This window comes from Lepeophtheirus salmonis, chromosome 3, assembly GCF_016086655.4.
Source record: "Lepeophtheirus salmonis chromosome 3, UVic_Lsal_1.4, whole genome shotgun sequence".
NCBI classification, from domain to species: domain Eukaryota; kingdom Metazoa; phylum Arthropoda; class Copepoda; order Siphonostomatoida; family Caligidae; genus Lepeophtheirus; species Lepeophtheirus salmonis.
This window is the reverse complement of record NC_052133.2, coordinates 26,705,703-26,728,510: the sequence shown is the minus strand read 5'-3', so window position 1 is coordinate 26,728,510 and position 22,808 is coordinate 26,705,703. Positions and strand designations below refer to the sequence as shown.

The 22,808-nt window shown below is 30.4% G+C and overlaps 1 protein-coding gene across 1 annotated transcript in view; it reads right to left on the bottom strand.

Annotated features, from left to right (window-relative positions):
- Positions 1–17,879: 17,879 nt before the first annotated feature.
- The window catches only part of LOC121114549 (uncharacterized), a 100,271-nt gene continuing 95,342 nt past the window's right edge, over positions 17,880–22,808 (bottom strand). Inside the window, exon 5 of the mRNA XM_040708544.2 lies at positions 17,880–18,017. Within this exon, the coding sequence (XP_040564478.1) occupies positions 17,931–18,017 (87 nt within the window). The 3' untranslated portion in view covers positions 17,880–17,930. The remainder of the gene's footprint in view (positions 18,018–22,808) is intronic.

Genomic DNA, 22,808 nt, shown 5'->3' with positions numbered 1-22,808 from the left:
CCACAATTAATGCTTGTCGACTTGAAACTACTTTAAAACGTGAGTATACACTGAGGAAGGTTCTTCTTAGGGAAAAAATTTCATCCCCCGTTTTTTCGCGTACGCGCCGACGCAGTTACGCAAAGTAGTTCTTTCATTGCTAAAAAGAGATATATTTTATTATTCATTTTGTTACTTCTGTTTAAAAAAAAAAAAGCCCGAGATTTGAATGTGGTCGGTGGTAATTGATTGATTCCTTCATGAAAAGTTTAGCTCTTAAATCACTTATACATGTGGCTAAATAAAAGAAAAATAGAATGGATCTTTCTTGAAATTGAATTTGGATTTTATTTGTATTCTTCGACAAATTATCGCAAATTTCTATTAACTAATTATTCATATTAACTCTTTGGAAGACCTGCAATCGGTAATTAAATAGCCGAAATTGATCATAGCAATAAAAGAATAAGAAATTGATGAATTTGAATGGGACAATGTCCAACATATTCTTTTTAAATAAAATAAAAAGGTTTTAAACCATAGTTTAATTTATAAGGCATTTAAATTCAGCCTATAAATTAAAATAAAAGGCCTAAAATTGATTCATACCTATATCAGGACATCTGCAGAATTATATATGCAATATATTATTATTATTTTTCGGAGGAGGGGGATGCTTGTTTTACGAATGTTTTTTGGAAAAAAAAATTAAAATGACTTTTCAAATATTAAATGTTTTTAGAAGAAAATATCAAAAATCCACTACTATTGACAAAAAGTAAAATTTTCTGAAAAAAAGTTTCTAATGTTCATATTTTCTATCAGAAAATTATGTTTTCTTAGAAAACATGAATTATTTGTAAAAAAAAATTATTTTAAAAACTCAAAAATCCACTGATATTAACAAAAAGTAAAATTTCTAAATTTCATAGCTACTAAAAGAAAATTGGAAAAAAATGAAATTTTAAATATGGATTTTTTACAATTCATTGCAACGATTTATTTTTATTAGTTTTTGGAGTTTTTTTCAAAAAAATTCAAAAATCTATTGTTATTCATAGACAAATTTCAAAAATAAAATTTTTAAGAAAAATTTATAAATTATTTTTGTAATAGTAAACTTTTTGAAAGAAAGTTTCCAAAATCCACTGCTATTGACAAAAAGTAAATTTTTTTGAAAAAAATTAAATTGTTTGGAAAAAAATGGAATTTTAAATATATTTTTTGGGAGAAAAAAATCAAAAATTTACGGATATTCACAAAAAGAAAAAATTTTTGAAAAAAAAATCTAAAATTCATAGAAATGATTTCTTTTAATTGGTTTTTGGAATTTTTTTTTTTAAATTTCAAAAATATTTAGTTATTCACAAAAAAAAATTCAAAAATTCACTACTATTGACAAAAAGTAAAATTTAAAAAAAAAAATTCCACAAATTAAATTTTTCAATTTTACTTTCACAAATTAAATTTTTCAATTATATTTCCACAAATTTCATTTTTCAATTTTATTCCCACAAATTAAATTTATTGTGAATATTTATTGTTTATTGTTTTTTTAAACTTTTCCCTGGCAAAATTAATATTTGAATTATTTTTCAATAAATTTAATATTTGAAATGTTGTTCAATATATTTAATATTTCAATTTTTTTTTTTTTTTTTTTTTAAATATTACAAATTTAATTTTATCATTCATTTTTTTTTTTCACAACATAAAATTTTATGTTTATAAATATGTATTTTTGACAAAAAAATTCTATAAAAGTTAATATTTCAATTTTAATTTAATTTTTTTTTCATGACTATGTATTTTTGAAATGTTTATCCGAGAAATATATTTGTTCAAATTTTTGTTCAAAAAAACTCCAAAAACCTAGTCCCCCCAATTATAGCAAAATTGTATTTTTTAAGTATTATTTAGAATATTAAAGAATCGACATCGGGAATTTTGACTAGAATCAGATCAGAATCGACATAGGGATTTTTTAGGAATTGTCCCATGACTAGTATACAGTATATTAAAATCATAAAACCTAAGGACATATATTAAATAAGGAAAAGAAAAGGTGAGGATATATTTTTCCTGTCAACACAAAACCCATCTAGAATGATTTTTCTCCAAATTGAGTGTGAATACATTTGTATTCTTCAACAGCAAATTATCCTCAACTTTTATCAACCAATTATAATTATTAACCAATTATAGGACCGTATATTGCAATTGAAGTAGACAAAATCAATAGATTTTATGGTTGAAAGAGACAAATATATATCTCGTAAATAAAATTTGGGTTCTAAACAATAATTAAAGTTATTGTGTATCTTAATCCATCCCACTAATTGAAATAATAATCACTCAAAATGGAGTATGTATTGCATTTGATTCTTTGACGAACTATCATGAATTTCTATCAAGAAAAAAATATTATCCTTCATTTGGGTGTGTCGCAAATTGTACTCTTTAAGAAACCTAAAATGGTTTGTCAACATAAAAGTAGGAAAAAAAATACTGACTGATTATAGTTTAATTTGTTGTCAACACAAAAACCATTCCCCCACTCCAAGCAACTTGGCGTCTTTAGGATCACCGTCTACGTCGTAGCAAGTCTGAAACGTTGGAGAGAAAGAAGGGCTCTATCAAAAAAGGCCAAACTGTATCCAGAGGAGTTAAAGAAAACAGCCTAGGCTAATCCCCTTAAGTCCATGAGGTCCCATGCAAGAGATTTAGGGGCTTCAAAACAAAATGTAAAGAGAGATTTTCAAAAAGTTGGTGGAAACAGGGGTGTGTCTTTAGAGTACTTTTCGACTCTTTTTTGACACTTCCCCCCTTCCCCCCCTCTGCAGCACTGATGACAATTCCCTTTACTAGATTTTTTGGGTGCATGTCGAGAGGAAGGCTAGCCGTGTCTGTTATCCAAACACCAAGTCCCTCGAAGGTACAGTCAGCCAGCACTGGGACGCCATGCAAAAGGAATAAATCTGAAGCGGGTGCCTGGCCATCTGCCACCACCTGGAAGCCATCATTGCCGCTAAGAGCAGCTACATTAATGATTAGAAGAGCTGCGACACACATCTATGTATAGTATTAATTATGTTGAAATCCATTGTTAATTAATAAATTATATCTTGTGGAATTTAAAACTCAAGGATACAGGATCAACATCGGTGTCATTTCGTTCTATGGAGTGGGATTTACATTTATTTTCTGCCTTTCACGACTGCTTGCAGCTTATCGAATCAAACTGTCGTGACACAGTTAAACTGTTCTTCTTCCAAACGTTTTTTCAAATTGTCCGGATTACAACGTTAATTTTTGGTTTCTTTTATTTTTACACAGCGGTAGATCGTATTTTATACATCTCTATCCCAGGCCAAACTACAATATTTGTTTTATGACAAAATGTTCTCGGAATATTTCTCACTCTCTGTTAACCAAATCTCAACACACAATAATACTTTTAATTGAATGAATATAAAGTTAATGGGACTCAAATTTTAAACCACTCTGTACAATATATGGATATATTTATTTACATAGAGCCATAGAGCCGTATTAACTAGGGACAGTCAAGTAGATAGTAATATGTACACATTTTATTTAACAAACAAAAAATATTTAATAACTTATTGAATTTCAAAACTAAGGGGAAAAAATGATTTATGTGGTTGAAGTTGAAAAAATAATCATTGTTATAGTAAGTGTGGATTTAGATGTCTACTTAAGTACTATTTACCTATAAATACATACAGGTTTTTATAGGTAGATTTTAAAATAATATTTTTATTTTTTTTGTATTTGCATATATTTTGAATGAATTCTATTTTATTGGCACTTATCAATGGGAAATTAAATGGGGAGGAGCTCTTGTCTAGAAATAATCCATTCTAATAAATTATATAAAGAGCAATTTACAGAAGTCATAAATTGTGTGTACTGACAATTCATCGTTGTCCTGTCAACCACGAGAAGTTCACCTCCTAATAGATAAGTTCATATCAAGACAAGTTTATAACGAGGAAAATTCATTCCAAAGTATGTTTATTGCTGGAAAAGGTAATCTCAATACAAGTTCATCTCCAATAATATATATATTTGAAATACAAGGGTCGTTTGAAAAGCTCATACAAAGTCCAAGAGTCCAAACTGATGCGTAGCGAGGTATATTTGGTTAGTAGCATCTTTTGGAAGTGCACATAACCAACTTTCAGCCAGATCAGTCAATTTTTGTTGGTTTGGCATTTGTTTGAATAAAAGAATCGGCCGCAAATATTATGGAGACTGTCTTTTGGAGTTGCAAGAAATAATTCTCATCGACTTTCTGGAAAAACGTAAAACTATACTATCCATATTATTTATCGTTAATGGACCGTTTGAAAACCAAACTACAAGAAAAAAAGCCCATGATTGGTGCAGAAAAAAGTCAATTTCCATCACGACAATGTACCAGCTCACACCTCAGCAGTTCTGGTGGCAAAATGAATGTACTATTTAATTCTACTTTTTAATAAAAAAAATTTATCTTCAATAATAAACTCATTATTTTAGTAACAAAGTTCCTAACTTCACCACCGATTTATACAAGTTTGCTAAATAGCTTTATGTTATTTTATTTTCCAAAATTGAGTATAGGTATATTACTAATGAAATAATCACTCGTCGTGACGATTGTTTCAAATACTCTAAACTTTTAATTATAATATATATGAGTACATTTTGAACTTGTTCAAGCAAATTATACAACGCACTCATTTGACCTTCTCTAAAAACTATATTTTATTAGCATACATGTAAATCTGATGTATTTTTTAGCTGGCCCGTTAATTTGTAATTGGTCATATAAAGAAGGAATTTTATTTCCCTTAGCAGTTGTCCTTATTATTTAATTCCTGAGGTGTGAACATCCTTCCTAAATAGATTCAACTACATTCAAAACCTCATTGAACATTCATGTGTGCTCATAAAAGATGTAGTGAACCCTGAGGATTTGTTGCGGAGTTATAATTGCAAGTCCTTGTTGGACTCAGAGTAGAATTGGGGATCAACATTGAAGTAATTTCTAGCAAATGCTCTTGTTTATATCCTTTTTTTCCTTCCTCTCTTGTCACAACTGATTGTAGCTGATCTAATGGAATGTTATGAGCATTATTCCTTCTCTCCTCCAAAACATTCTTCTAATTGTCATGTTGGTTATCGGTTTATTTCTTTAACAACCCATTCTACACTGGATTTTCACGATTGTAAATTAGTATGGGTTTACCTGACATTGCTCAGACAAAAGAGGGAGGGGGAAAATCACAATGACAAAGGTCAAAAAAAAATTCTTAATGTTTAGAACCATTCAGTGCAGGCCAGCGTTCGGCGTTATAGATTTAGGATATAATGAATAAGGTTGATAATTTTGGTAAGAATACAAAAGCGTGCGAGGAGAAGAGAAGAAATACTTATAGCATCATTGATTAAATAATATACATCTTCTTCTATCAATGAAGAACGTTATCATTCCCGCCTTTATTATTCAATATTAATATAATAATATTAGATGGTGATAGTCGATAGCGAACTGAACAGAATGCCTAAAATAACTTCGCCTTCTGTCTGGATTTATGAAAATGGAGGCCTAGGAATTTGGAAAATACTTACCGGATGAGAAACAGATGGTTTGTCGGATTTTTCGATATAAATGTGCCTTTAGTCCCCCTTCTAGAATTACACACCACTCATTATCCTCATCTTATAACAAGAGTATGGATATTCGTCTATAAAATCAAATTAACGATGAATACATCAAGTCAGACTCTAGCTTTGATCTCACAAAGATTTGCATGTAATATAACCTTATCCATTGCTAATCATCCTACGTTCAAAAAAATTATGAAGAAATACACGGGTAAATTCTTCCCTTCCCAAGGAACCATCATTAATTAATGGAGGATGTTGGTAATGATGTCATTTATAGAAATACCTCCATTGTAAATTGTGAAGTTAAGATAATTTTCAGCATGTTTAGAGTCATCCACAGCAAATTACGAAAAGGAACTCTGAATTTTGTACCATCTAACAGTAAGTATTAATTTTTTTTTTTAAATCTAATCATAAAATATGATTCTATTTTAGCCAAAATTATCAAGAGTTATGATACACAGCTAGTAAATGGTAAAAACAAGTGCTTAAATGTTCACAACAACGGGAGTAGTAGCTTTGGATGGTTTGTAACTAGTTTCTTGACTTAAAGACTTGGGTATGATAATTAGGTTTTCCAATATTACATAGTCAATAAATATTACTTTTTTATCACTTAAGGCTTAGTTATGGTTAATAGGCTCCAAGAAATGGAGTTCAAAAAACTCATAAAAGCCCAAAACAACTGCTTAAATGGTCACAATAACGGGGGTAGTTACATTGGGTGTAGCATTATAATTAGCAATTGTGCGTATCCTTAAAGACAATAATATGTTGTTACACAAGCATAAATAACGGGGAAATCTTTTTTGATGCCCTTAATAAGGAGTAATATCGCCGGACATTAATACATAATTAGCTTTTGCACTAAATCTTTACGATGGATTTAATTCTAACATTTATTTTATTAGTATATTTATTGTCTAATTTTATGATTTTGACATTTACTTTATTAATAATAATTAGTTAGTTAGTCACAATTGTATATAACAACTTTCACATGAAGAAGAGGGGTGATTATCTTTTTGATTAAACTCCACGTCTCGCTTGTGTTTTGCAACCTAAAGTTATGATATATTTAACTGAATTAATGTCAGAACAAGCAAATATTATAATATTTATAATTTATTATAATTATTAGTTATATGATTCTAATTGTTTAATTTTGTATATTTAACATAAATGTATGATGTTTTATTTTTTAGTATGAAGATTATATTTAATTTAAGCCTTTTTTTTAAACTTGGAAAGTTTAATTATATTTTAAAATACTCTACTCTGTTGTTTTGTTAGTTATTATTCTGAGAATATGGTTCATAATGAATTACAATTTCATGGAATGTGACGGATAAAAAACGTCTAAGTCAATTATTCGTAGTATATCATCATTAAACATTTTGCTAATAAATACTTTCGCTATACCCTCAAAAATCATAATAAAGCAGGCAGATGATAATCACATCAGTATTTTAAACAATGGTTACCATAAGTCTTCCTTCCCCCCCCCCCTTCTCCTTGCACGAATTTTTCTCTACAGAATTATCAACTTTAATAATGAAATATAAAATTTATAATATAGCGTCTGTATATTATATGAAATGTATTGTTATTCATATATATAAAAAATATGATATACTTAAAAAAACATAGCTACATATATGAAAGAAAAAATTTGTCTAGATGAGAATTAAATCCTTTATTTTTGTCAAAAACTTGTGAAATCGAACTTTGATAAGAAAATTGCAAAAAACTGTTTATCACTAATTTTGCAACAACAAAAAAAAGAAGTAGTTTATTAGCATTCTAAAGACATACCTACCACGTTTTTTATTTTATTTTTGTAATTGCAAAACCAAAAAAGTTTTAAGGAAAAATATCGTCGAAAAAATAAGCCTCTAAAACTGGTTTATTTTTGCAAATATTGCCAAAATTATTTTAAAAAATGTTACGGAAATTACTACACGTTCAATAATATTGAATTTGTATAATGTCTAAAGTGTATCATTTTGAGGCATTTAATCTTAAAAATTGAAAAGTTATATTTGATGAAAATTGGGAAAAAAATATTCAGAAAATGACAATATTTTAGTTAAACATTAATTTTTATGTGTCAAATATGTATGGAAACAAATCTCCAGATAAATTTCTACCAACTTTATTTTATCAGCAATTCCAATATTCGATCGTTTTCTTGCATTTTTTTTATCCCATCTTAATGGAACTTTAAAAAAAGACTAAATGCCTATATTAAAGACTACTTGATGCCAATAATAAAAATTAACTCAAAATTCAAGGAATAAAACGTTTTCCCACATGTGATAAATCACATTATAATTGAATTAAACGTCATTTTGAGCACTCATAGGAGATCTTTTACGAAATGATATGTACAAATTTGCAATAAATCTTGATTAAATTTCATTAAAAGTCTTTAAAAGTATAAAAAGACTGAACATTTGTACTGAATGCTACTTGATGCCAATGATCATATATCATATTTGAACATATTCAAAGTAATAGGTTCGGAAAATTGTTTAATTAATTTTATTTTGAATCGATGAGGAACGAAAAAGGATTTAAATTGATTAAAATATCTTATCTTGTAAATTTAATAGTTCATTTATTATTGACATGATGGAAATATTTTTGCATAAGGATCTATTTTTAATTGATATTAGGGTCTAATATACGAAGGTTATGTACAAGTTGAAATGTCTGTACATGTTACAACTTATATAAGAATAGAATGTAGGCAAGACCGGTATGATTTTCAACTTTTTTCGAATTTCGATTAAGGCTGGGCCAAAAAAAATTTAAATCGTATGAAAATACCATACAGAAATTATACTAAGAGGGCATGTAATTTTGATATATCTAGAGGATATCCTCTCCACCTCCTAATATCCTGGAGAGGTATTTTCCACTTTTTTTTTTTTTTCGTCTTGGCCAACTTAAAAACCAGGCTCGTAGAACACTCAACAATGTTTGTAATCTTTATCACATCAACTCCAGCATCTAAAAGATCTGAAATTCCCTCCCTTTTTGCTTCTTGCTCACTCATGATGTTGAAATAACTGAATGATTAGTATCGTTTATTTATATAAAAAAGGACGGCAGAAACAGAATATTTATAAAAAATCACAAAACCTCTTCATAGTACCGAGAAAATAAGGCATAACTACCAGTCCATGTTTTTTTGTCCTACCTTTTACATTTTTAACCTATAAAAAGTGTATTCAAATGGATTTGTAAGTTGTCCTAAGTACCCAAAAAAATAATAAAGTAAAGAAAATTTGATGAACCGCACATAGCGTGCATCCTTTTTTTTTAAATTTCTTGCGTTATTCTATGTTTTTGCTTCATAAGGTAGTTTAGAAAAAAACTTTTAAAAATTTTTTCAGAGGCTATAATTATTTTGAATGAATTTAGTATGATATACATACTAAATTCATCCAAAATAATGCTTAATGAGGTATTTTAATCCTTAGTGACCAATTGAAAAACTTTTTCTTCTTCCAAACTTGGAATTAGATGAGTTACCTAAGGATAGTATTGTAAGAAAATGAAATTTAAATAGGTTGTTTTCTCATCACATAACTACTTCTCCGAACAAGCCGTAATCGAAAATAGAAAAAAGTTGAAAAACAAACCACCCTTTTTTACAAGTTTTGCTTTATTTATAATTACAAAATTGGTCAATCCAAATTACCAACTATTAATTGATGCTATCATTTCATTTCTGATCTATTCAAAATGCATAATTATATATTAATGTTGGAACGAAATAGTTATTATGGAGAGTAAATGTGTAAGGCCTTTTATTTATTGTTTCTATTTTTATATCTAAATAAACCAGAATAGTAATTGACAATTTTCCTCCATTTGAATGGAAAAAATAGTTTATATTCCTATTAAAACTTGTTTGTTTTTGTCTTTCCTAATGTAGCCGATATTGACCATCCTGATGTCACTTTGCAAAGCTCTATAAAGGGAGAACTTTGAACCCTTTCGAATAGGTTTGCATCCTTTTAGAAAAGTGAGAAATATATAATTAAGAAGTCTTCCTCTTAGTGAAAGAGAGAAACTTTATACACCATTAAGCATAGAATGTTTCAACCAATATTTACATTTACAATATATACTAGTGATGTGACTCGGTGCAAGACTGAATGTTATTTCAAATCGGTCTTAAATGATTTTTTAAGACCGATTCGGACAGATATTTCGGTCCGAAAAGTGATATCAGACCCTAGAATCGGAAACCTGAAAACAAAATATACTGTATTTTTTAATGTTTTGTCATTTTGAGGATTTTTTTTAGATCAATTTGGACTGATTTTTGGGTCGAGACCACGATCACAGACCATTGAGCAAAATTTAATCGTTATCTAATAAAGGACAAATTATTTCAGTTCGATTGGATAATTCGTCCTGCATTTGATAAAGATTAAATTGAGGACCAATCATTTCAGTCCTTAATTTAATCTTTATCCAATCTTGGACAAGTCGAGGACTGACGTAATTGGTCCTCCATTTAATCAGACTACCATCACAGACGATTGAATAAAATTTAATATTTATCAAATCGAGGACCAATTATTTCAGTCTTCGATTTAATCTTTATCAAAACGGGGACTGAAATGTAAAAATACAATTTATGGAACACATTTAACTTCATATGTTTGGAACAATTCATTTTTAGAATCGATCTTGGCCGAATATCAAATGAGACAGATCTAAATCGATTTTGAGGAAAAATCTAGACCAATTTTTGTTCTTTTGGTTCAATGTTAAGGGATATTTTCGATTGAACTTGGACTGATTTTTTAGTCTAGACAACGATCTCAGACCATTGAGCAAAATTTATTAAATAGCGGACCAATTATTTAGGCCTCAATCTCTGGAACGATTTTCTACATATTTAAATTCATAGATGTTTAAAATTATTGAGTACAACCGATGTCATGAGTGACTCATTTCTAGAATCCATCTAGGCCAAATATTACATAAGAATGATCCAATTTTGATGAATGATTTTTTTTTTAAGACTGATCCAACCAAACTTCATGAAAGGACCTAATAAGTTCCTTCAACTAAAAATTGTATCGGTCTCAGACTGGTATAAGAGTTAACCGAACCCCAACACTAATATATAGACATATTATTTTTTAATTCAATTCCAAAAGAGCTAAATTAGGATTACAAAAGAGGTCAAGTTGTAATTCTGCCTTCTTTTCATAACATCCTTTTTGAACAGATACAGGTTTCTCATTTACCCGGGGAAAAATCTTTGTACGGCATCCCGTTAGCAAATAATAAGTACCTTGAAATTTATGTTTTTTTCATAATTTTTCGAAGAATGTTTAAATTTTAAGCTAGTTTGAACTTAAAGGGATTCTAAAAAAAGATACAAAATACAAATAATAATTGATACAATGAAGAGATTAGTGATGTTTGCCGGATTAAATTGTTAGGGGGCTTGAAAAACATTGAAACCCCCTATTTAGAAAAAGTTGAATTTTTGTTGCAAAAAATATCAAATAATAAATTTTTTTTACTACGAAATTAAATATTGAACTTTTTGGAAAAAAAAATTCCAAAAATCCATAGCTACTTACAAAAATTAAACTTTCTGAAGAAAAAATTCAAAAATGAAATATAAAATTTTATGGAAAAAAGTGTGAAAAATCCTCAGTTATTCTCAAGAAATTAAATTTTTTGCAAGCAAATTTCAAATATTTTGAAAAACAAATTTCATATATACAATTTCATATTTTAAAAAACATTCAAAAATCTACAACAATGTACAAAAGATTAAATTTTTTGGAAAAAAATTTCCCTCTACTGCATAATTATTCCGAATGACCTTTTTTTAAGAAAATATTTCTTTCCAAAAAAAAATGTACCCCTATTTTCGCGTAAAATTTTTTTATCCTCACCAAAAAAGAATTTAGTAGCCCCTCCAGCCAACTCCCTGCTGACGCCCTTGACGCGCCATATTAAAAAAAGTGGGGAGTACATATGTTCCAGTATACCCCGATAATATTTTTGATACCAGACCAGGGATCTTCAATACAGATTGATTTTGGTCCTTTTTTCTGTTTCCTTTTGTAGGAAAGGTTACGAGACATAATAGAGGTAAGGTGAGTGTTTCGTTGACTAATAATTTTGACATCTTTAACTCTACCCCATGCTGCTTAGACTCCCTGACATGCCGATGATACATTTCAAATATTTCCCTAGTCACGAGTTTTTTTATAAATCTCCTAATCGTTTATCAAAGCCTGTAAATATAATTAATCTCACTTTTATGTGAAGCCATGATGCATATTCACAATTGCAATTATTCATATATTGATAAATAATTAATTGCAATATTATGTAGTTATACCTAAGCCGACCTAGCTTTCAATGCCGTCCGCAGGGGGAGGACTAGAGAGGCTGTAGCCCTCCCCCCTTAATTAAGGACTATTTTCTTTTTATTATAAAATTTAGTATTTTATTTTATATATCAAACATTTTAATGTTTGAAATTTAACCAAAAAAATATTTTTTTGTGAATAACTTTGGAGTTTTTAAACTTTTTTCCCAAAAATTTAATTTTGTAATTTTTTTTTCAAAAAAAAAATTTAATTTCCCAGAATTTAAGTTTCTGTGAATAGCAATGGATTTTTTAAATTTTGTGTGAATGGCTTTGGATTTTTTTTTAATTTAAAAAAAAATGAATACTTGAAATTTAAATTTTTGGGCTAGAATTTATTATTATACGTTCTGGCTATTATTAATTATTTTTATCATTCTTATATATGTTTCAATCTTAGCTACGACTGAAAAATAACTAGGACATTAGGATCGGGGTATCGGTTCATAGGACCGTTGAATGACAAAAAAGATCAAACCGATAAAAATACTGAAAGGGGGAAGCTATGCAATCAGTAGTAGAACTGGACATACTTGAGACAATTATAGGCATATTATTCAAATGACTGGAATGAGTTAAGATACCCAAGAATTTCAGCTATAGTTTATAACCTTTGCTTTGATTTAAGAGACTTATATTGACCCCAATATGGGCCCCTTTCATATAAAGGGAAAGAAATTATCATTCATTTATAGTGCATTTAAATCGTTGCAACATGCTTTTGTGTTGACACACCATATATTTGCAAAATATGTTTATGGTTCTACATAAATATAGTCCTGGAGTTGCACAAGATATGGATCCTGAGATTTTTGAAATGGATCTTTGGCATAGATTGAAGTGAAATAATAAATATGATGCAAACGGGTTCGCAAATGCATTTCACGTTTGTTTTTTTTGTTTGTTTTTTTTAAACAAAGTAATTTGCATTTGTTTTAATTATCATGTTAATTAACTACATTTAAAAATTAATTAATGCTCAGGGAATGAATGAAATGATTAAGCAAGTACGTTTTTGTTTCTATGTATAATTAGAATTGTGACATTTGTTGAGATTAATGAACACATGTCGTAATTTCAATCAATTTCCTCTGGTTTATTCTATGATCAATTACTTATTGATCATAAATGTTAAAGAAGCACGATAGAACTAATCAAAGTACGAGTAACAATATTTGTTTTTCTTTCTTTCATCTAATTCAACTCTACACCAGTTAGAGATGTGAAAATGGATGGAATCCCGTTGAATATAAAAACCAAGCCTTACAAAAATTTTATTAAAATATGGAAACTTTAAGAGACAACATATCAGCTGAAAAATTATAGATATTATCCATATTAATGAAACAAAGTTTGCCTTTCTGTCTGAATATAGGACAACAACTCACGGGGTGCACTGTATAAAGTGCTTCCTGGTGTATATAGTGAACAAAGCAATTATTTTTGATAAAAGAAATGATAATTTAACAATGCTAATGAAATATTGCAGGCGTGTGCATTAAGCCAACAATAGTTTCGATTTTTTTCTTTAAGTAATTGGCCTAGGTTAGAATATGATTCCAATTTGTACTAAAAAACATTTAAGCAAAGTTTGAGCAGTTTTGAAAAATATCTATAGGTATCTCAACGGCTCTAAAGTTTTGAAAATTTTTAAAGAAAAACTAAGGATTTACTTGAATATTCTCAATATACTTCAAATGAAAGTTTTTTTTCTAGAAATAATAAATTGAACATAATTAATTTGCAATAAAATAAATTTAAAGTTATTTCGAAAAAGTTATATTAATAAGTCAAAAATAACGTAAATTGAAGTTTATTTAAATTGAGCTGATGACACCCTTTTTTATTTCCTTAGCATATTGCAACCCAACTATTGGACTGATAAATATCAAATTTTGCAACTACGTTTAATTTACATTAAATTCAGGGTGAAAAATGTAAATTTTAAATAATCCTATTTAATGGAAAGAGCCCATTTTAATTCAATTTTATTGGGCAAAACTGAAATTTACCGTGTTTAAATTGTTTCCATATGTTTTAATTGTAAATTTATAGCATTGTAAATCCGATTTTTTTTTAATTATTATTTGAAGTATCTAAAAGTTTGGACTACAATGTGGAAAAACTTTCACATATTAGAGAAACAATTCGTCAAAAAAAAAGGAAACCACAGACTCAAAAAATCTTATGATACCAAAACCAAATGTCAGTCCTGAAGTTCCTCTTGTCATACATTGGGACGGAAAAATTATTCAAAATCTTAATATAACAGAAAAAATTGATCGGTGACATGTGTTATTATCAGAAAAATCAATTATTAAACTAGCATGAATGTACAAACTTTTATCTGAGACAGGAGAAAAACGAGCCAATACTGTTTTTAAAGCAATTAAAGAATTGGGCATTAAAAACAAAATCAAAGCAATGTGATTTCACACTATAAATTTAAAACTGGCAAGAACAATGGAACTTATTATCTACTCGAAAAATTACTAGTCATGAAACTTTCACGATTTGATTGTAGACAACATATAATAGAATTAGTTATTGGACCCGTTTTCTATTAGTGTATGGGTGTAATATCGTCACTGGATGTTCCTTTGTCAAAAAATCAAAGATAATTGGTCATCAACTTACCAAACTAACTATAAACCTGGAACTGCAGATAAAAATGTGGTCAGCCCCTTGGAAGCATACAACATAATATTAATACATTTGAAAAATATAATTATATATGTGTGTGTAAAAGAGAATTATTAGAACTACTAATTATATTTCTTGGCGATGCCCCTGAATGTGGAGTTATGTTCATGTCACCTGGTACAATTCACCATGTCCATTGCTTTTCAAAAGTGATATATAGTCTTAAAATCTGAATATTTAAATTGAAATTAAAATTGATTCCATGAGAAGAACAAAGGTTATGTGATTTATGTGTTTTCATATGCAACAACAAAAAGAAACATGTTTAGCTCTCTCGAAATCAAGAGCAGGAAGCAAAAAAATCTTAACCAAAGATTTTATACATAAAGAAAACTGGAGACTTTATCACGAAGAAGTCTAAAGAAATTCTGGAAATAATAGAGCTATCTGTTAGTTTTTAAAAGGGTGACCCCCAGCACTTTACAATGGTAGAGAAGATAAGATGCAGGCATAAGAAAAATTTATTTCATAATAAAATATTGTGTGTTAATATCAAGTGACGAGTCAAAACTTTAACGTATTCTTAAAGTCGTGGAAGACCATCAAAGCTCCACCACCAACAAGAAAATATTTATCAAAAATAATTACTCTAAAAATTGTATTAAGAAATTAAAAAATATTTACATCTATGATATTTTAATTCAATAAGGCAAAAATTTACTGATATGAAAATAAATTTACTTGAAAATTGAACTAATTGGAGCTGAATAAATCTTTAGTCTAAAATATCTAAATATGAATAAAGTAAGTACTTATTAATTTATTTGATAAATCATCAAGAAAGGATAATTTAAATGTAAACAAATGATATACTTATTGTTTAGTATTATCTTTGACTAGGATGACCCAGATTTGTTATTAGTACGACCATACGGTAAAAACTCCAGATGGCAAAGTAGTGGGAAAAAACAGTGTCCAGATAGAAGCTCGTTATTGAGATATTTATGGGCATCTAGGAAAAGTGTGTACCACTTGTAAATATTTTTTTAATCAGAACAGTTTCATTGTATACCACTGGCAACATTTTAAGGGCTTTAGAGCACTTAATTTCATTTTTTACACAAAATGTTATGGAAATTCTTTGATCCATGTTTTTTAATAGTAAAAAATCGCCAAACATGCAAAATACCCCTAACCGATATGCTTCTTACGAACAAACTAAACATATTATATAGCTGATACAGTAAATACATGTTCGTGGCAAGTGTACCAACATAACTAAAATAAGGCACACCAATGTTGCATGCAAAATTTGAAAAGACACCTTACTTTTTGAACACACTTCTCTTATATATATATACATAAAGAGTGGCCCACGAAACTTTTTTCTGTTGATGTTGCTATAAAAAAAAAAAGGATATTTCTCAATAATTTTTTTTTTGAAAGCCTTAACATTCCGGTTAATGATAGAACACCACTTCATTCATATGGCCGCCGTATCTGGCCTTAGAGTAGCCCATTCTGTCGACCCAATTTTTCAATAAATTTTCGATTGTGTGAGCTTGAATAGCTGCAATGGCGAATCCAATTTCGTGTTTCAAAAAAGTCAATCGTCACTGGATGGTTGGTGTAACATTTATCCTTGACGGTTTCCCACAAAAAAATAGTCCAACAGAGTCAAATCCCAGCTCCGAGGTGGCGAGTTGATGTTGCCGTTTCGGCTTATGATGCGATTGTCGAAGACAGTGCGCAAAAGATCCACTGTAACGTTGGCTGTGTGGCACGTAGTACCATCTTATTGGAACTAAATGTTGGCAATGCCTTCCTTTTCCATTTGGGGAAACAAAAAATCTTCCAACATGGCCCAATAGCGCTCACCATTGACCGTAACGGCAGCTCCTTGCTCGTTTTTTCGCTTTCGGCAACAGCAGCAATGTTTTCAATTGAGTGCACTGGACGAACACAGGAACACGTTGTTTTATCAATTAACGAATCAGTTTCACGCACACGCTTCACAAATTTATCCACAAACTGCCTGGAAGGCCCTTTATTTCGACCGACGTAATTTTCTTGCAGTTTCGTTTGAAGACTCTCCATTTTGGAAGTAAGTCTTCGGTATTTCCCAATTGTTTTCGAACGTAAACTTAACCATTTCGTACACTGGAGGTCTTTTACAAAATATTAGGCACAATGAGAATGTTACTACAGCTGTCAGACGTAAAAAAAAGTGGTAGTTTAAAATGCAGCCGCTAGATTGGCCACCCGTTATATATATGATATATATACATTATAAATACCATAGAGTAAAGAGGTATGTGGCTATATAAGCATGAATTTGGCTAATTCGATTATTATAAATTGGGTACTTAGGTTAAAAAGTAAATTAAAAGATAATAAGACAAATCCTACCAGTTATTTTTTTCTTTTCGTACTCTGGGGATACTTTAGATGTGTGATTCTGGAAAAAAAAAAATGCAAATGAAGCAAAAGAACATTTTCTTATTATTTTTTTTATCAAAAACTTACAGACTCCAAAAGTATTTGAAAATGATCCACCTCTGCCTTCAATGCACTTAATTCCTGAATGATGCCCTTTCGATTCTTTAGTGTCTGAAAAAAAAAACAATTAAATAATTGAATGTTCGTGTACGATATATAAATGGGGCTCGTCAACAGTTTGCAACCTAAAGAGTTTTTTCACAAAATTGTGACTGTATTACATTTGTAGTTTTCAACTAATTATCATTCGTTTCCATCAATAAATTTTCATTAGATAAATCCTTTGAAAGTGCAACAATTTACAATCAATGTAAAAAAAAATACCCGAGATAATTAAAGAATTATAAAGTGATATATTTTATTTGTAAGACAATATTGGGGACGAATTAAGTATCATATATCAAATGAAGACACTGAACTATATTAACAATTATTGAGTATCTTAATTCATCCCAGAAATTAGACTACAAAGCATATAATGGACTGTATGTATATTTTATAGATATATGATTTTAAAAAAACTAATTAGGATATATCTTGATTGTTGTTCAAGATTGTTGACGTGCCATAAAAGATGAATCTTACCTCATTCTCCGAGCAAGCCATGGTTTTAAGGGATCGAAGTGGAGCAGAGAATGTTTTGATAACATGATGATTGTGTGATGAATGAGGAGATTGCGGCTGAGAGACAATAGTGGCTGCACCTCTATTATGAACGGGATAGACGTCTACTTGATGGACTCCCGCTAAAAACTCTGGAGGAATCCCTGGGATTCCTGTGAATTGATCCGCTGCTCTGCAAGTAAAAAAAAAGTTAGTATGGTTATAATAGAGGGGTGTCCCAGGATTATATTTTTTTTTTTTTTTTTGGGGGGGCTTAGTTTTTTGATTTTTTTTTTGAAAAAAAAAAATTTACATCTTTACAAAGATTAAAACACCTCTCCATTGTCTTTCTATTTCCTTGTCCTTAGGGTGTACAAAAAAATATGATGTGCTTTTGTAAGGACAACATTAACTTTTTGACTGATTGTTCCGTTAAAAAAGGTTAAAAAGTCATCATTTTAGTGCTTGCATCCAAAAGAGTTATCTAAAATCAAAATAACGTCTCTATATATTAAATTATAAACAGGACATTCTCACAAGAAATGATTGGTAGTCTCCATAAAACAGAGAAACGGGCATTCTCTAAGTTTGTCTTCATAACATTTACTTACAACTCTAATTATGTTAACAGTAAGAGGATATGAAACTTTGAGAAGTAAAGGTCACACAGATCAAATTAAGGTACATAGTATCATTTTTTATTAATTTTTAGGGGAAGTTAGTTTAGGCGGGGGTTTTTCAATCTACAGAGTTTTAAATTACAAAAATCTTGCTAAAAAATTTCAAGAGGATAAGCATTTTCTCTTTTCTTTTTTTTTCAGAGTAAATATTGATTAATTCAGTCCAAAATCGTAATTATTATATTATTGACAATTCAAACAAAAAGATAGGTACATAACGGGTGGCCCATCTAGAGGTTTCATTTTGAGCTACCACGTTGTTGACGTTTGACAGCTGTAGTAACCTTTTCATTGTGTCCAATATTTTGTAAAAGGTCTCCGGCTTACGAAATAGTTAAGTTTACGCTCAAAGAAAATTGAAAAATACTGAAGACTTACTTCCAAAATGGAGAGTCTTCAAACGAAACTGCAAGAAAATTACGTCGGTCGAAATAAAGCACCTTCCAGGTAGTTTGCAGATAAATTTGTGAAGTGTGTGCGCGAAACTGGTTCGTTAATGGATAAAACAACGCGTGTTCATCCAGTGTGCTCAATCGAAAAAATTGCTGTTGTTGCCGAAAGTGAAAAAAAACGAGCAAGGAGCTGCCGTTACGGTCAATGGTGAGCACCGTTGGGTCATGTCGGAAGATTGTTTGTTTCCCAAAATGGAAAAGGAAGACATCGACGACATTTGGTTCCAACAGGATGGCACTACGTGCCACACAGACAACGTTACAGTGGATCTTTTGCGCACTGTCTTCGGCAATCGTATCATAAGCCGAAACGGCAACGTCAACTGACCACCTTGTAGCTGCGATTTGACTCCGTTGGACTATTTTTTGGGGGGAACTGTCAAGGCTAAATGTTACGCCAACCATCCAGAGACGATTGACGATTTGAAACACGAAATTGGAGTCGCCATTGCAGCTATTGAAGCTCACACAATCGAAAATATATTGAAAAATTGGGTCGACAGAATGGGCTACTCTAAGGCCAGAACGGCGGCCATATGAATGAAGTGGTGTTTCATAATTAACTGGAATATTGAGGCTTTCAAATAAGTAAAAAATTATTGAAAAATATTCATCTGTCTTTTTTTTATAGCAATATCAAAAAGAAAAAGTTTTGTGGGCCACTCTATAGGTAAAATAAATTAAAAGTAAGATCACAGTATTTTACAAATTAATTAAAAAAAATATTGCAGATGCGTCAACAAAAAACAGGTAAACATCTTTATTGAATGTGTGTTTTTTCTTTCCTCCCTCGACTCTGCGCTGAGTCTATCCCTTTTCTCTAATATATTATTCAGTATATGTACATATATGACGTAGTATCGATCAACTCTCTGTTGACATTTATTTATTTAATTTAATAGTAACAAAGATCTCGAACCTCTCTGGTCTAAAGAATTCCCTATTCCGTCGGTAATCTTTATAGGAACTCACGAGCTTCCCTATGAGTTTATCCAGCCCCATGGGTATGTTGAAATTGCGAGGACTAGTAAAGCTTTAATTATAACTGCTTCTCATTTAAAGCGGTTTTATGACTGGGAGAATACATAAACCACCCACTCATCCAATGATATTGGAGCCCCATACGCTTCTTGCAGCAACCCGGAGGCCAAAGCTACAATATAGGAAAAAGTTCCTTGATTTATGACCCTATGACTAAGTGACATCTTTTTTATACAACTTCTTCCACACTTTAGATATATGAATTAATTATCATGGCACGGTCACTTATTTTATCCAGATGTTGTTGTTTTTTCGAATTTCTACAATATTCACATCGTTTTTTATATTTGATGTATCTCACAACCTTTCTTCCAAAATGAGAAAGAAAATAGAACAAAATTCTTGAGATAGTTAGCCAAATACGTCAGTCACACCAACTGCTATTTATATCATAAGTATTATAATCATTTTGGTTATGTTAAACTAAAATCAACATGGCAAATCTGACAATTTGATGAATGTTTTGGAGAAGAGCGGCTTAGCTGTCATGGCGTTTTATTAAATCAGTTGCAAGTGGCTGTGATGAAGGGACGTATCTGAGGGGATGCTAGGGAGGGAGGGATAAGCCCCAGCCCCCTTAAAATATTCCTCAATAAAAAACAATGACGGGACGTTATTTGAGGGGATACTAGGGAGTGATGGATAACCCCCAACCCCTTAAAAGTGAAAAAAATATTCGTTTGATCCCTCCAAAAAAAAATACGAGCCATTTAAACTGTTCTCCAATCCCCATTTACTTCAGTTTATGTTATGTTCTGTTTCTCAGGATTGGATAACTGCATAACAAATATAAGCATATTTTTGAAATCAACATTAAATTTTGCATAACAACAGCAAACATTTTTGTGGATTTCTGATTCTTTTCATACACAAATGTTGGTTTAAACCTATAAAAAGGATAAAAATAATCGAGAACTTCAAATTAAAAATAATGGAAAACTAGATTTGATACGAAAAAACTAATGATAGATTCATAAGCAACTGGTCAAGTACTACAAGAACACAATATGAACCTTAAATATTTGTTTTCCTTATGTAGCCATTTGTAATTCATTATATATTCGCAAGAGATTTCATTATCCTTTTAAAAAACAAATGACCATTTTTCTAACGAAATAAACTGTATGAAAATAAATCATAGTTTGCTTTTCTTCAATAAATATTTAAAGATATTTTAATCCGCTTACATATATATTTGGATTTACGTACAAAATAAACATACTTATACAGGGTGAGGACTCAAAAATAAGAATCATCTTCGAGGGCGTACAGCGCCTCAGTTCTAAAAGTCTGACAATTTTGTACTTGACACCATTCGAAAAAACTGACAAAGAGATAGTGTTTGATGTTTGTTTTGTTTTTGCGTGCTCAAAAATATCCCAACAACAAGCAAAGCGGGAGAGGGTTTGCAATCTTCTCTACGCACAAGGCGATCTCCGACCAGAAGATCTTCACAGTGGACTCTGTTCTGAACAGTAGAAATGGCTGAAGTAAGAGCTCAGATCAAGGGAACCTTCAGGATCAAACATCTAGTTCAAGTCATAGTCCTCGGTGTCGTGGCGTCTGGTGCCAGAATGATGTATCCCTACTTCTTCAAGGCCAACAAGAAAGTCAACACGGACGTCTACTACAAGGTCCTCAAGTACTATGTCTTGCCATGGTTGAAGAGCACGTGGAGATCAGCTATGACAAGGGAGGAGGGTGGAAAAGAAATAAACAAGGACATTGGCAAGAATTATCCCGACGTCGATACCCAATTGTACTCTGAGTCCAATAAGGACTTATAATTATAACTTTTTAACAAACCCTCAAGGTTACCCTTCGTATTTCATGGGCACACACAAATGTTCAATCTGGTTTTTGAATGAAATAGAATCTACTCATAAAAAAAGTTTACTAATCAGGAATCAAATAATAATGACAACGCCTAAGGACACGAAAATTCATACTTCACAATATGAATTTAAAAAACAAAAACAAAAAAAATGGGCCATCTAAAAGCATTTACATGATTTACATCACTAAAGATGACACTTGCTCAAAATAACATCGCTCAAATAAATGCACGTCACATTAAAGATAACTTTTTTTTCAATGCCTTAGAGTAGAACCCACCATAATGCAGTCAAAAGAAAGTTTACTCTACATCCAACACTTTAATGTACAGTGATTCATATCCATATTCCTAGTTGAATGCAAATAATGCAACTCACTCAATATAATCTCAATAAAGAAAGGATGTTATATATTTATATTAATAAGGCGGAGTGTGTCAGTCTTTTTGTCTGTTCATCGACGCCTAATAACTGGGAGCAATGACGGTACTCAGACAAGTTTCTAAAAAAAAAACACTTGTGCAATGACGAGTTATACTCGTTACACACTTGAATGCAAATTACTCGCCTGCATACTCGACCTTCTATTGAAAATTTGTCATTTAAAAATTGTTTTTTCCGTCTCTAATCAGCAATAGTAAGATTTCCATGAGTCACAGAAAAATTATTAACCGACTGAAATGAAGTAAATGTTTCAAAGAATAACATGCTATAATGGGCTCGAAAAACAAAATGGGGGCATTATATGCTTTGACAAACTATGTACGTGTACATTCTTGCATTTAAATTACACGATCCGAGTTGTTGGTGACTTTTTTTGCTTCCTTTATAAAAGTCAATTACCACTTGAGAAGTTTTGCTTGTAGCAAATGACTAATATTATATATTTTTCTTGTCTGCGGATAGACGATTAATGTACCCGGGTACTCTATCTAGTATATTTATGGGAGAAAAGGTCAACTAGGCTTATTAATAG